The sequence below is a fragment of the Haliaeetus albicilla genome, chromosome 24 (assembly GCF_947461875.1).
Source record: "Haliaeetus albicilla chromosome 24, bHalAlb1.1, whole genome shotgun sequence".
NCBI classification, from domain to species: Eukaryota; Metazoa; Chordata; class Aves; order Accipitriformes; family Accipitridae; genus Haliaeetus; species Haliaeetus albicilla.
In genome coordinates, this window is record NC_091506.1 from 21670847 (window position 1) to 21686004 (window position 15158).

General features: G+C 36.4%; 1 protein-coding gene across 2 annotated transcripts in view; it reads left to right on the plus strand.

Annotated features, from left to right (window-relative positions):
• Positions 1–15158, plus strand: part of SLC6A11 (solute carrier family 6 member 11) — a 108138-nt gene that overhangs the window by 14499 nt on the left and 78481 nt on the right. For both annotated transcript variants that reach the window (XM_069769769.1, XM_069769768.1), the window contains exon 6: positions 14389–14521. In XM_069769769.1, coding sequence (XP_069625870.1) covers positions 14389–14521 — 133 coding nt within the window. The remainder of the gene's footprint in view (positions 1–14388; positions 14522–15158) is intronic.

Genomic DNA, 15158 nt, shown 5'->3' on the forward strand with positions numbered 1-15158 from the left:
AGGGGATTTAGATTGAAGGGGATACTTGAGGACAAGAAGGATTGAGGGAGACTATTCTGATACTTTATAGGTTAATAGTTAGACCAACCAGTTCCAGTCTTTATGCCAATAAAAATTTAATTGTTTATACACTGTACTAACTATGTATAAGGAGAGAGTGAAAGCTTTTTCTGATTCCACCTACTGCAGAATAGCAGAAAGCTTGATAGCTAGACGGTTCTCTTGGTAGAAAACTTTATAGGCTTTAGGTTAGAGGAGAGCTATGAATATGGGTTTCCAGCATGATGGGTGAGCTTTCTGATTGTTTGTTCCCTTATCTAGCCTCTTCCCTCTGTGTATGCAAATCACCTCTTCGTTCCCCATGTTTCTAATCTTTAGTTCTGAACAGTTTGAAAGGTCTTTTCGGAGGGAACCTAAATGTTAGCGTGCTTCTGGGACATTGATGAGCTATCTCAGTTCTTATCTTGATTCCTCAGTTGATTTGTTACTCCTTGGTCCATGCTAGTGCCTGCCTGGCATCCCCACCACAGCTATCTAGTTTAGTATCCTTCCCTAGGATTACATCCAATCCTGGCATTCACACATATATCTCCCACTGCTGTCTCTTCTTTGTATTGTAATTCATCCTAGTCTCTTTTCTTGGGCAGTTCAAATTGTCCTCTGTCTTGTCTCTAAATCAAGTATATTACTGCTTCCCACCTCCAGCCACCTAGTCCCAGTCATTTTATCCAGCCAGTTGTCCACTCCCTGAACTTGCATCTAGTCTCAGGATGATTGTTCACTGGTCTCCAGTCTCAACTCCCTAAACATTTTTCATCTGCTCCCTAAATTCATAGACCACTCTTTCTTCTGCTCATTGCTTCTCTTCCTCTCCCCATGCCTATCTGCTAGTGTGAGAAAGACCAGCCTTCTTCTCCAGACAGCCTCAGTCCAACTTATCTTCAAGTCTGCCTAACTACTAGTCCTCCAGGTGGCTTTTTTCTTTATTCATTATGTTCTGCAAATTGTGCAAAGTTAGTAAGTATGCAGCATTAGAGCATTTTGATGGAGGAACCTAGGAAGATTTTACCTGTATCCAGATGAATTCTTTTGGCAATATGTGCTTTTCTCTCTTTTTCTTCAATAATAAGGCTGTCAGGTTATTGCAATAAATATTTTTTTCTGTGTTTTGGGTGCAGTCAAAGAATTGCAATTTTTTTTAAGCTAAGAACCTTTATTTAAACAGTAGGAGTCTGAATAAATATACTTGTATCTGAAAACAGGATTTTATAATGGGAAGTTCTGAATAATAAAAATTTGGTGTTAGGAGATGCACTGTTATGTTTTGGAAAAGTAAATTTAAAATGTAACTAACTCCTCTCCAGTAGCTGTAGGCACTTAAGGTAATAATAAACATTTCTTTGATTGTGAAGGTACCATGAACAAATTTTGTCTTTTTCCTAGTTCTTTAGAATGATACCATTATTTCAGATACAGTTCATAAAATATTTATTTCCACTATCTACTACTTAGAATGTCTTTTGGGAATTTGTAGCATTCAGTTAGTTCCTACGATAAAATATGGGAAAGTTCTGGCCTGCAGTGTTTGCAAAAATAGAAATTACATTTTTGTAGCAAAGGTCATACATGAGGTATTTAAAATATCCCTTAATTACACAATTGTAAAAGTTCTAGCAATAATATTATTACCTGATAATAGTTGGAAAACATGCACAGGCAGCTGAGCAACATGCTTAAAAAACTGTGACCTTTAGAAGCTGCTGGGTCACATACCCAGTTTTGCTGAAGGAATGCTAAATTTTTTTTTTTTTTAATAATTGGTAACAATAAGGGCATTTTCATTATTGTTGTTAATGCAGCAGTATGTGTTTAAAGACATGTATATCTTCTATACATGCACTTTCTGATATTGTAGGGAAAGAAATATCTGAGAGAAGCACAGTTTGCTTGCAGGGAAATTAAAAAAAAAAAAAAGTGAAAGGTCTAAAATAGCAAAACCTTAATTGTTCCATGACAAGCTTGACCAAGTCAGTCAATTGCAGAACATGCCAAAATAACCAGGCATGCTTCTTCTGGCTTTGCTAGGGTTTTAATTGGTTTCTCATAATTTTTTTTGTTACTTGTATAAGAGAAGACTTCTTCTGAAAGACCTCCTTTCAGTTATGTCTGGTTTTGTGCAAATACAAAAGTGAGCTCATCCCCTTCTTTAATAGTTATTATGTATAGCCTCCTACACTTGTACCTAAGCAAACTTAAATCTTCTAGAAAACTAAAAGCAAGATACAGTTGGCAGCAATTGCTGCCTGAAACTAATTAGTCCACTTCAGTAGCTCCCCTAAAGAAGAGAAGTATCTTGCACAGGACAAGCTGGAAAGTTACATTCATATTTTACAAGGTTGCCCACGCCAGTAAGTATTTTGTCTAGCAGTTTACCATGGGAATTGGGTTTGCAAGACTAGATGTGCAAACAAATAGCATGTAACTCTTCCAAGACATATTTTTCAATACCTCTGGAATTCTGTAACTATGCATGCAGCTTTTGTAATTTTCAACTGTCCAAGAATGTGTCCATTAGATTTGCTTACTGTCTTGAAACTAAGAATCTTAAGGACCTTGGTGGAAGGGATTTTTAGAGATGCCCAAGTAGCTCTGAAAACCATGTTAAACAGCAGTCGCGCTCACCTACTTTTTGGCTATCTCAGCATGGATACTGCATAAAGCAAATAGTTCTGTGCAATTAAGAAAGTCTGTATCTATTTTTGGCTATTGAAAAAGTATCACCACAAGAAAAAAAAATTAGACACTTAAGAGTATTTCACAAGTATGGCTTTGTAGATTCAGGGCATTAAGAGAAAGGGTGGTTGCTTGGTTTTTTTAAGTCAAAATAAATGCTCAAAGGAGAGATGCTCTTGCTGTGAAAAAAAAAAAAATACAGTGAACACAGACCGGGGAGGGGGGGGGAAGCAAACCTTTTTTGGTAATTTTTTGTCACTGTTTTCCACTGTATTCCTATATGGCATCAGGGAAATTGATCTGCAGTGTCAGGAGGACTTCCTGAGGAAGACTCATTAAATATTGCTATGGAATTCCTGTAAAGGTTACAGAACATCAATCAGTGCAGGCCTTGAAACAATGGTGTAGGCATAGTTGTCCTCTGTGGAATGGAAAATGACTGATATCTTCCCAAAGTCCCTTCAACAGCTATTTTTTAATGATTTCAACTCTGTGGACTATTGGTTTTAGTTTACAAGTAAAAAATTGAGCCAGTAGAATTTATCTGAATTTATTTAATTACAAATAATACTGTAAGTTGCAAGTGCTACAGGAAAGTGATATTTTATGAAGACCCAGTAGCTGTAAATGTGGACGAAGGACTTGGGACCTCCCAAAATAGCTGCTGTAACATTTGCAGTTTTCTTTTTTCTCTCTTGACCTATCAGCTAGACTTTACTGCCTTGTGCCCCTGCTCCTTTGCAGTTTCACTTCATAGATTTTTTTTGTAACCAGGGTTTAGTACAAGGCCAGTGAGTATGAAAACTATGTTGACAGAGGTTTTGGGGGTTTTTTTGCCAGCCAGGTAATGGTTTTATATCGGCCTGTCCTGTGTGGAAGACATAAAAGCTTTCCATCACTGATTTGTTACATTACTGTGTAGGCAAGAGCTCACTAGCAAGGACTATTTTACAAAATCATGCAACAGTTCTCAATTTTTTGTGGTCTGTAGTTCTCATTCTATGAACGTTTAATTAAGAGTGAACAACCAAGTACAAGTCTAGAGACTGTCTAAAAGGCTCAACACAAATTTTGAGAGCCATCAGGTTGACTTACATTTCTTCTAGGTGCTTTCAGTTCACAGCTGCTACTGTGTGCTGAACTAATTTATGTCACTCAGAAGGTGAATAAAGAGGAGTTTTTAGTCACTGCATGACTTGTCCAGAGTGGAGTAGGGGGAAAACTGCAAAAATTCTGAAGGAGTCATTGGATGTATTGAGAGAGTACCAAGAAAACTCTCAGACTTGGTTAAGAAGTTGCCATATGATTCAGTGAAAGAGGCTGAAGGAAAATAGGTTAGGAATGGCTAGAGGAGAAGGGGGGTGTTCTGTGTTTATCCATCACTGTCTGTCTCTCGCTGTAGATACGCACAAAGACACACATATACATAATAAAAATGAAAACAAGCAATATATGTATATACACAGTAGCTGCTAAGTAGCGTCACGTTACATTCGGGTAACTTAAGTACTGACTTTAATAAGGTGGGGTTTGACACAAGATGTACATGTCATTATTTGCAAGCAGTACTAGAAATTTTAGAGAAGAGTCTGCTGAGGAGAGTTTAATCTTACCTTTCAGTTTGGTAAGAAGTGTAAAAATGGATGATGAATGGACCCTATCAGGACTTTAAGAAGAAAGAACTAGGCTGAACAGCAGCAAATGTGGCTCAATAAGGAATAATTCATTCTGATATGTGTAGGTCACAGAAAATGTGCTGTAAGAGGTAAATATTTTAGAGCTGTCCATAATGCTGTAGCGGAGGGATTCTCGCTGATGTGACCGCTGGGAATTGTCTCTCTGCTGCTTTAAAAAAAAAAGCCAAGTATGGAATTAAGTGGATTTCCAGAAGAGAATTCTTACAGTTTGAGAGAATTTTATTACAGATTCTTTAATCTGTAGATTATCTTCTAAAAGATGAAATACATCTTTCTATCATTGAGCACTTATGGTTGGAGATTACAAGTGGGTATCCAGCAACATCTGGCAAGGATTATTTGTAGCACTTTTAGAAACCTGTGGATATATTGTATCTCATATTTTAGACATTACATGAAACCTTAGAAAGAGAGGTTTGTACTGTACACAGATCTTGTATCCTTTGTCAGTTCTGGATACATAACTTTCAGAAAAGTGAAAGTGTCAGCTCATGTTGACTTCCAGTGAGAGTTCTGCACCCACACTCTCTCTGTTCATTTCAAAGAACATATACTTTTAGTGACTAAATATGCTACAAATTCACTGGAAGATTACCTTTGTTCAACTTTATAGCTGTATTGGTGCTTGTTCTGGAGGTGTTTCAGCGATTGCCATACTGCTGCACTGGAAGACACCCGACACAACCAGTCCATTTTTAGTTTCCTAAATGTTAGAATTTAGAGGGGGAAAAAAGATAGTCTGAAAATAATCTTTTCTTTTTAAGGCATTCTCTTCCTTGAAGATATATGCATACAATATGATATTAACATTATCAATATGTCATTCTTTCCCATGTCGTCGTCATGTAACCAGAGCCCTGCAGGTTAGCAAGCCAAAGGGGGGTTCATGCACTAGCCAGTCATGCAGTTCATCTTCTGAATGCTTGTCTCCTTCATTCCTACTAAGTTTTGAGTTTGTTTGATGTGGAATCAAGTAAGACCAGAACCAATTTAATATGCAACCCGAGTCATATGTGTTGCTAAATTTTGAAGTTAATTTAGGTAATGCAGTGTGCATTACATGTAGTATAGGAGTACTATGTAGTATATGTTATACTCTGGGGCTTACAATTATAAGGGTTACCTCTGTTAAAATGTATGATCCCTTCCTGTAAAAGGGAGAGTTCTCCCATACATTTTTGTCAAAATCCTGCATCAGGTAGGTTCTCTTCTAACAAGAATTTTTCTTCATTCTGTTGTTTATTGCTCATTCAGTGAAGCTCAGAAAGTCCCCTTTACTTTATTTGGCAGCTACTTTTTAATATATAGTCCTGTAAAGTATAGAACAGGATGTCTGATATTTTAAAACTGAAAAACATTTCACAGCTTTGATATCGCTAGTACCTATGACAATATTGTACCATTCTGTACGTTTTCTTGTGTCAAGAGATAACGAACCATGCCAGACAAGAGAAACCTTGGAAAACAGTATGAATAATTAATACAGTAATAAATTGACTAGGGAAATAAAAAGAAGACTCTCTTTATGTTCATTTTATTGAAAGATAATTTTTCTTTTTACCTTCTCCTATATATTATATATATATGTTAAAAAGTCCTGAGAATGTTACAAAATAAACTGTTAGGCTTTTGGTTTCATAGAGTTTTATATCATTTAGCATTCAGCATAGATTTTGTAAGTTTATCATATGAGTACTACCATCATTGAGTATGTATGTAAGGCAGTGGAGAATACTACCTCAAATCTTTAGCATCTTGTATACTCTGTTTAATACTGGGGTTTTTTTACTTTCTGTGAGAGGAATCCACTCTGTATTCAAAGAAAGGTGGGAAGCATGTAATTTTGGTGAACTCACATTCTCTTAGTCGTTATTCCTCACTTTGAGAGTTTTAGTGTGTCTAGTCAGTGAACTGGACACTACTGACTCAAGCAATAGAGCCTTCTCTGAAATATCACTGCTTGTATGTTTATGTATTATTGTTAAAATAAGCATTATTTCAAAAGTTTTTGTTCCTCCTAAGCTGTTATTTTTCCACCTTTGAGTTATGCAGTCCAGATGCATGATCAGCCTCTCTTCCAAATTAGACAACAATTAGTGCAGATTAGACAGCCACAGGGAAATGTCGCAACTCCCTGAAAGATATTTCAGTACAGGAAAGCTTCTGTGCTGTTCAGCAGAGCTTAGTGTTTTAATAGAAAGAAAGGAGCAATTTCACTACCTGAGAGATCCTTTAAAGCTGCTTGCAATCATAAGTGTTGAGGAAGAGCTGACCTGAGCGAGAACTCACAGCACTGCTGCGTAGGAAAGGTGCAGGGTCAAGTGAGCCTCAGCATTCGATTTTTAAGATTCTCTGTCAGATAGTGGGAAAGCTGCAGTGATTCCGACAAGAGAGAACAAATGCTGCTGGTGGTGCAACAACTCAAAATAGCTGTTTCCAAGCCATTCCTATAGCTGTATGGTTGGCCACACTCTCATTAATAAATAATGTGCACAAATACAGTAGATAAGCAGCTGCCTCTGATCTCTGTGACAAAAGAATGTCACTTTTTACTTTTTTATGTGTCCCTGGCAAACATCTCAGCATTCCAGTGTGTCTGGAAGTACTGCAGTCATTATGGTCATACAAATGAGACTGATTTTACGACTGGTAACTAGTTGAATAAGCATCTAACAGTGCAACAATCCACAGTATGGTTGTCTTCATGCAGACGTTTACCAGAACCTTGGATGCTGGTAGCTCTCTGGCCTAGCAGTTGAAGCATCCACAGAGGATTCTGGTACATGGAATGTGAATCCCACCATTTTCAGAATTCAGTTAATATCTGCTTGAGTTTCTGCATGTCAGAAACCATATGCTTGCATGTGATACTTGAATACATTTGGGTATGAAATACTCAAACCAATAAGTTTTCATAAAAATTAAAGAATATTAACTGCATAAAGTGCAATGAGAGGAAGAAAGATGAGAGTTTAGGAAACATGTGTTTGGATAGAAACTTAAACTCACTTTAACACAGGAATTGAGGATGTCTGAAAGATACTGATACTTTTCTACTAAACTGACGGGAAATCTGTGCAGCACTGGCTCTCAAATATGTTATGCTTTTTGTACAAGGAGCTTGGTAACAAGGTTCAAAAGGTAAATATGGACTGGGTCTGAAAAATCTGCAGGGATGAAAGGAGCATACCAAAACACATAATAAGAAAGGCCACTGTACAGTAGCACTACTACTGCTTAGTGGCTTCATTTTGTTTTCCTTTCATCCCCCACAGAATGCTCTGAGGACAGAGTCTGGCCCAGAGTAAAAAGGAGCATTGCCACCTATGTTCCTGGCTGAACAGATACAGATGGAGAAGTGACCTCAAGAGGCTGCCTCCTCTGTTTTGGGTGGTTTTTGTTGTTGGGTTTTGTTTCTTTTTTTTTTAAAGAAAAATGTCTTGGAAACTGCTCCAAATCAGAGAGGGAACATGAAGGGACCTTCCTCAAATAGATTGAATCTGTTCTTCAGCTTTCCAAATCACCAAATAATGCAGTAAGTACCCCCATACATTCCTTTCAACAATGTGTTGGCAGCAGTTAATCCTCTTTCTATTCAAGAGCCTGGTACAGCTCTGCACATTGGAACACTTCATTAAAGACTCTCTTTCCCAGGAGAATGCAGTGTTCTCCCAGCCAATAGTGTAGTGTTGTAGACTTTCAAAATGCTAGTTTTCAAATTTGGATGGAAAAGGTTACTTTCCATACTTCCCAGCTATCAGTAGTCAGAAGTAACAGTTATCTCCTGCTATGCTCCTCTACAGCAATTCCAACAATGGAGGGACCCTTCTTCCTGTCTGATGTACTGAACTACTAAATTGAAAGGTGTTTTAGTACATTCTCAAACAAATTAAAAACATTTTCAGTAAGCATATAATACTTTTTGAAATAATTTCCTCATGGGATTTTATCTTTCTGAATTTTGCTAGGGCATATACGTGCAATGATGTTAATTGAAAGAACAGAGGTAACTATTAGCAACAGTATGTTCCTGGAATGTAGGTACCAAAAGGTCATTGTATGCTGTCTAGTTTCTTGCTAAGTATATTATTTTATGTGTACTTAAAGTATGCTGAAATTTTTCCATGGCTCTGTTATCTATTCCCAGCTGTGTCCATGTTTGTTTGTTTTTATCCACACTTACATTTTGATTTAAGTTAAACTGTAAGCTTAAAATAGGCTTACAATATTTGGTACTATAAGCTGTAACCAAAATAAATCTACACTGTAGTAATAATGTCATGATTTTGTTGAGTCTAGTTGTGACCCCTGTGACCAAACATTGGCATTTCTGACAGCTAACGGGCAACATAAAGAATGCCATCCTTCAGATATATGTCCTATTATTTCACTTAAATTTATCTTTTATTCATTAGATTCTTGTATACTTTAATAACTTTTCTTCTGTGTTATGTATAGGAAGAAAAGTAAAAATTTTTGATAACATTTAGTCAAGCTATATATGTGTGACTAGAGGTAGTGAAACCTTCGAACGTAGTGTGTCTTTGGCTGTGAGACATTACAAATCCACTCTGGTTTCAATTCAATTTTCTATTTACAAGCAAAATATCTTGTGTAGAATTAATAGTTTGCTACTACTGAATGAAAAACCGTACTCTGGTTTGAGTTAACCTTTGCATTCCAAATTAACCCTGATACCAATGGAGCTTATTTCCCTCAATATTCTGTTCAAGATGCTCAAATGCCACTAGTCCCCCTGGCTTCTTTCCCAGGCTATTGGTCAGTTCAAGAAACTGAACTGCTGCGTATTTTTAAACAACAAAGCAAAAAAACCCAAACCACCACCACCAGCAAAACCCCAAACTCAATACCTACAACAAATCTTTTCAAACTCTCATCATTTTCTATTTTCAATGAGATCCGAAAAACAGTTAATGATTTGTATCTTCAGGTCTCTCTGCAAGACAAATCTTTTTTACAGCAAAGTTTCACATAGTCTTAAGTTGTTGGCAGCAAACTCAGTATGCTCAAAGTTACTCTGCTTAAAATGGCTTGTACTAACCAGGGATCTTACATTCTGTAGTAATTCAAGTGGGTACTTACAGCTACCTCCAGTTTGTTGTACTGGAAGCTGCAGTGGTCCTCTAGGTTCTTGGTTTTTTTTCCATCAGGATTGTGGTTGACCTTTTTTTATTTCTTTAAATGTATGATGATTTATGGAAACTTTAATTTATTAAGAAAACATTAGATAACCTTTCTGAACCCAGTATCTTTTCCCCTAAATGCCCTGCAAGGTAGATAAGTTTGCAACATTTTTTTGAAAATATATTCAGGCCTTAGGCTAGTGGCAGTAGTGAATTCTAGTGATAAAGTTTCAAGACATTCTGATGAAATGTCTGTTAAGATATTTTTCCTCATTTAATTTTGGGGGATTTTATTTAAAGATCCTTAGCTTTAATAAGTCTTGATATACATAAGGAAAAAGGTTGGTTGGTTGGTTGTTTTTTCCACACAAGTATGAACCAAACCAGCTGAACTATAGAACTCACTATAGAACTTCTTTTCAAATGCTTGTTATTTCAAAACGGAGAGTATTGCTTTCAATGGTGATTTTCCTGATCTTGTTCTTTCTTTATCTTTCCCTGTGTTATGAGGTGAGGAGAACAAGGTAGTGTAGGGGAATTGCAGTGGTAAGAGAAGAAGAGGAAGACATAGTGAAAGGTACATTATCTCTTTTTTTCATTGTCTGTGCAATTTATGCAAGACCATGGCAGCTTTTAGATAGAAGCTGAACTGCTGAGGAGCAAGAAGCTGTGATCAACTCTGTCATCTTCTGACCCCTGAATACATCAACCTCACTTCTTGGATGCAGGGGAGAATCATGTATTTTTAAAACGCTCCCTCTTTTTGTTTTAAATTGAATGATAAAAGAATAAGAGCAGATATGAGGGTATCTACAGTCAGACTGAATTGAGGCTTTGTGAGAAGAATTTCATGTTCTGAATGCCATCTCCTTTCAAAATCAGCATCTGCTGCTGCTGCTTCAGATGGTTTGAGCAAGAGAGCCAAGGCCCTGGCGTTAGGGAGAGCAGCATTGTGCCTGCTGAGGAAATCACTGTTAGCCTTTGAGCAAGGCTTTCTCTTCCTTGCATCTATTCTTTGCATACCTTGTATGTTATAGTTTAATTATATGTTCTGGGCTTGTTGCTGCCTACTTTCTAAGGGAAACACTAAACCTTTGTTCTGCTTCAATAAAGAAAATACAAAACAATTTACAGCACTTCAGTATATAGGAGCCATTGGTACAGTATATTTAAATACTCATTATGGTGCTAACAGCTCAAGTTGATTGGCATCATGTATCTTTTTTAAATGGAAGCAGCAGGGATAATTGTGTCAAGGCCATTAATTTGCCATTTACTTTCTATGATACTCTTTACAAAAGAATCAGGCCAAGATTTTTTGGATGGGTAAGGTAGGTGTCTCTGTTATTTGAGACTTGTCACAGAGCATTCAGAAAAGACTGGGCATTGACTTTCTGCAGACAGCTTCCAGAAACTGGTTGCTTTTAAAAATCCTCATCTCAAATCTTCACTGAGAATTGTGTTCTTATGATAAAGTTGTCTTTTGGTGTGCGAAACGTTCTAACTGTGAGAGAGAGAGTAATAACGTTTATTTATTAAGAAGTTGTTATGCAGTTAGGAAGAACAGCATAGTAATTCAAGTGACTGCCTGCTGAAATGGATTACGTTGACAGCTGGACGTGGATTATGGTGTGAGTCTAAAGTAATTCTGGAAGCTCTGTCTGAGCCCTGAGTATGCCAATGTATCAGTCATAGACTTCCGTCATGCTCACTATTTTGCAATGCGGTGGCAGCACTGTGGAATTATTATTGAAAGCTCTCCGTGTCTTTTTTCCAGAGCATGCAGTTCTGCAACCACACTACAAGACAGCTGAATAAAGATTGATATCTCAGTTGACACATTTATGAGTCTGGAAGTTGAGGAGTGATTGTAACCCTATGCATAACTGTTGGCAGGAAATTAGTATTGAGAGGTACCATGAGAGTGCGCACGTGGCATTCACAGGAAGTAGTGACTGGTGTGATGCAGTTCATCATCCACATAGATATGCACAAATCTTCAAGTGAGAAAGTTGCCACCCTCTCTTAAATAAATTTACCAATCCTGCAGGAGCCATTCCTGTTGCTGGGGGTTTGTCCTGTAGCAGGTTTTGTCATGAAGTTCATACCTACGTGATACGACAGTCTGGTGCAGAGGTTCCAACCTCAAGTGTACATTACCTATAATATGTGCTTCCTCTTCCAGATTAAAATATATCCTTCATTAAAAGCTACCTCTCTTCATTTTTGAACATGTTTTGATGACAGTTCTTTAGGTTCTTTGCAGGTCTTAGCTAGCTGAGGGTGTTCTATGCTAGATCACTTCTCTCCCTAACTAGATGATGGCAGAAGCTTTGCAGAATAAAGCTGGTTACTGGATGAAGAGGAAATTTGGATGAGGTGGCAGTAATTTTACATTTAAGCGCATAACACTTTCTATTGCAAAAATTTTGTATAATCTCCCTCCCCCCTTCTTTTTTTTTTCTTTAAGTGGAAAGATATTCTACCTGTATATTCATTGGAAAATAAGACGACAAACATCAGGCTTCAGGTTTGGTTTTGTTTTGTTTTTTTCTTTAACCTGTTAAATCTTGTCCTGCCTTAGCTAAGCAGTAAACTTCTAGTGCATACATTGTAAATCACTGCACCCCAGGGCTGCAGCAGGAACACCAACTGCAGCTCTTGAAATGTGCAACATGGTTCTGCAACATGGCCATCTGAATGACTTGGTGATAGATCTTTTCATTTTTCTACCTTATCACCAGCTGTTGACTGTCTCCGTCTTCCTACTCCATCATTAGAGGCAGGTGAAGGAACTTCCCTTCATCCTCAACCTACTGCTGATGAAAGCAGAGAGAACCAGATCAGATTCCTCCCCAGGTAGCCCCAACATTTAGTTATTTTAGGCATGGCCTTGAATTACCTGATCGTACTTTATACTCTCTGAATTGATTGCCTCGGCCAATGACTGAGTCAAATGCAAAAGGAAGAATTATTTCATATGGGTAATTGCAGGTTGGACTTTTTTAACTTAATACTCCTCTTAACCTAAATATATTGTATTGTAATTAATTACATTATCTGTATAAATATATGCACATTAATTATACATATAATACAGTGTTTGTTATTATAGGGTTTTAACTGTTTCAGAGTACGTGTGAAATTGAGTTAATTTGTTTCCATTCACAATGTCTCTGGGTGGGAGGGTAGTGTAAGTCTAGGGTCTCTGAGGCTGTATAGATAACGTAATAATGGATTTCAGAGAAAACTTTGCTTGGGACAGTTTATGTAAGGTTGAATGTTCTAAACTTTTATGCGAATGTGTATATGTGTGCATACAGGTGTGCAAATATATTTATGGAAACACGCGTGGAATGAGCTGTGACCAGTCCCTGTAGAGATTTGATTAAGCCAATAAAAGGCATGAATAACTGAAATTAATTATTCTGTGTATATAATTAGTAAATGACCAATTGCTTGCTTTAAGTTGTCTAAAAATTATAAGGTATTTCCAAAACTCTGAAAGTATGGAATTTAAATCCATATCAACTTCTGACCTCACATACCAGTTAAGTCATACTTTTATTGTTCTGGAAAATTGAGACTCCTGAAAAAAAGTCTTTTAATTATCTATAGGGCTTCTTTCAGGCTTAATAGCAATTGAAAAATCTGAAGAGAATTCATGAAATCATTGAGAACTATAGGAATAAATTTTTGCTCTTGCTTTTAACCTCTTCATCCATACAACCAGGAGTACCCATGTTTTATTTATGGGCTGGTAAATAATTCACATTTTGTTTAATCTGAGTGTTTATTTAAAGTAAAAATAAAAGGGCATAAAAGGACAGTGCATCTCCCAGATAAAAGCATCATTCTTATATTAAAAAAATTGTTCTTGTGAATAAAATGCTAGCCTAGATTTCTGGAAACTAGTGTTGAAGCCTGGTTCTACAGGTTTCCTGTGTGAATACTAGCAATTCACTTGATTTTTCTGTTCCCAAATTCTTTGGGGAAAAAACAAACAAACAAACAAAAAACCACCAACCAAAAAAACCAAACCCCCAAACTCTTCACTCTATCTTGTTTACTAAGTTCGTAAATACTTTGGGCCTGGACTGTGAGCTGTGAGGGGTGTTCCTAAATTATATGAGGACTTACGTTTTTAGAACTGAGTCTTAGTATTTCAAATACACTATTTTCAAATAGTAAATGCAATACATATTTTTGCTGACCACGTTTCACAAAAAAAGTTTGGGGTTTTTTTTTAAATATTAACATTTTAATGTTAACATTTTCCAAAGAAAATGCAGCTGGAGAATGTCATGATGTTTGACAGTTTTGAAAATAAATGTTTTAAAATTATAGTTTTAATTACAAAAGGAAATTTATGAAAATAAATGTTACAGGGTAAAAATAAAGGTTAGAATTTTTTTCCTAAAAAAACAGTTAATTTTTTTAAATCTAAAAAATCTAAGAAAATTATTGTTGTGTTTTATTTGGGCTTATATGTGTCAGTTATTAATTAAAAAAAATTGTGGTTTTTTTCTTTGACTTTTATTTTATACAAAAGCTATTTTTAAATCTCTTCTATTTTGTCACTGATCTGGAAAAATTAAATATTTGTTTATTTTCAACCAGATGTAAAATCCACTGAGAATATTCTATTTTTTTTCTTCTGTCTCTTCTATCTTAGCATTGTGCATTTTCAATAATCAGTAACTAGGAGTCTCCTTGGTTGAAATTGATTTGGTTTTAGCTGTGTTTTATATGTAATGCTGTTTTGCTTCATTATTATTATTATTATTATTATCTTTTTTTTTTTTTCTTGGAAGACGAAGGGTGCTAGCTATATCTGACGGAATTGAACATATTGGGAATCTTCGCTGGGAACTTGCACTGTGCCTCCTTGCTGCTTGGACTATCTGCTATTTTTGCATTTGGAAAGGAACAAAGTCTACTGGAAAGGTGGGGTTAAAATTCTGTGTATCAGCTGTATTATGACTCTCTTGTGCTCCAAACCTGTGTTGTCATTTATATTTATTTGAATCAGAATGGTAGAATTTCACGTGCATCTTGCATTGCTATAAGTAACTATACTTGGGGCTATATAAATTGTAATACTAGGTAATTAAGAATCGGTCATACTTTGCACTGTTTGGTTCCTCTTGGTTTTCATGATTTGCTTTTTCCCTAATTCTGTTAGATGAAGCTGGCTGGTTTTGTTTTGTTTTGGTTAATTCAGCAGACTACATTACTGGCCAGTTCTTGAACCCTGAAATAAATACTGGGTTGTGTTGATTTCTGTGCATGAGGTATCCAAAAGTTGAATTTTGTTCCAAACTGATAGAAGTTGAAATTCTCAGTGACAGAAGTAAATTACACACATAAGCAGAGAGAATTTAGAAGTATAAGCAACCTACAACAAATGCAAATGTAAACAAAAGCAAATGGGACACCAAAAGCAGAAATAATGAAAAAAACTTCAGAGATAAAGATGGACATATTAGGGAAAAACAGAGAAATATCTAGTACTCTTGTAACTTTTTGAGGGAATGCCATTCCGTACTGGACACCCAACAGAGAGAGACTACTTCACAGCCTA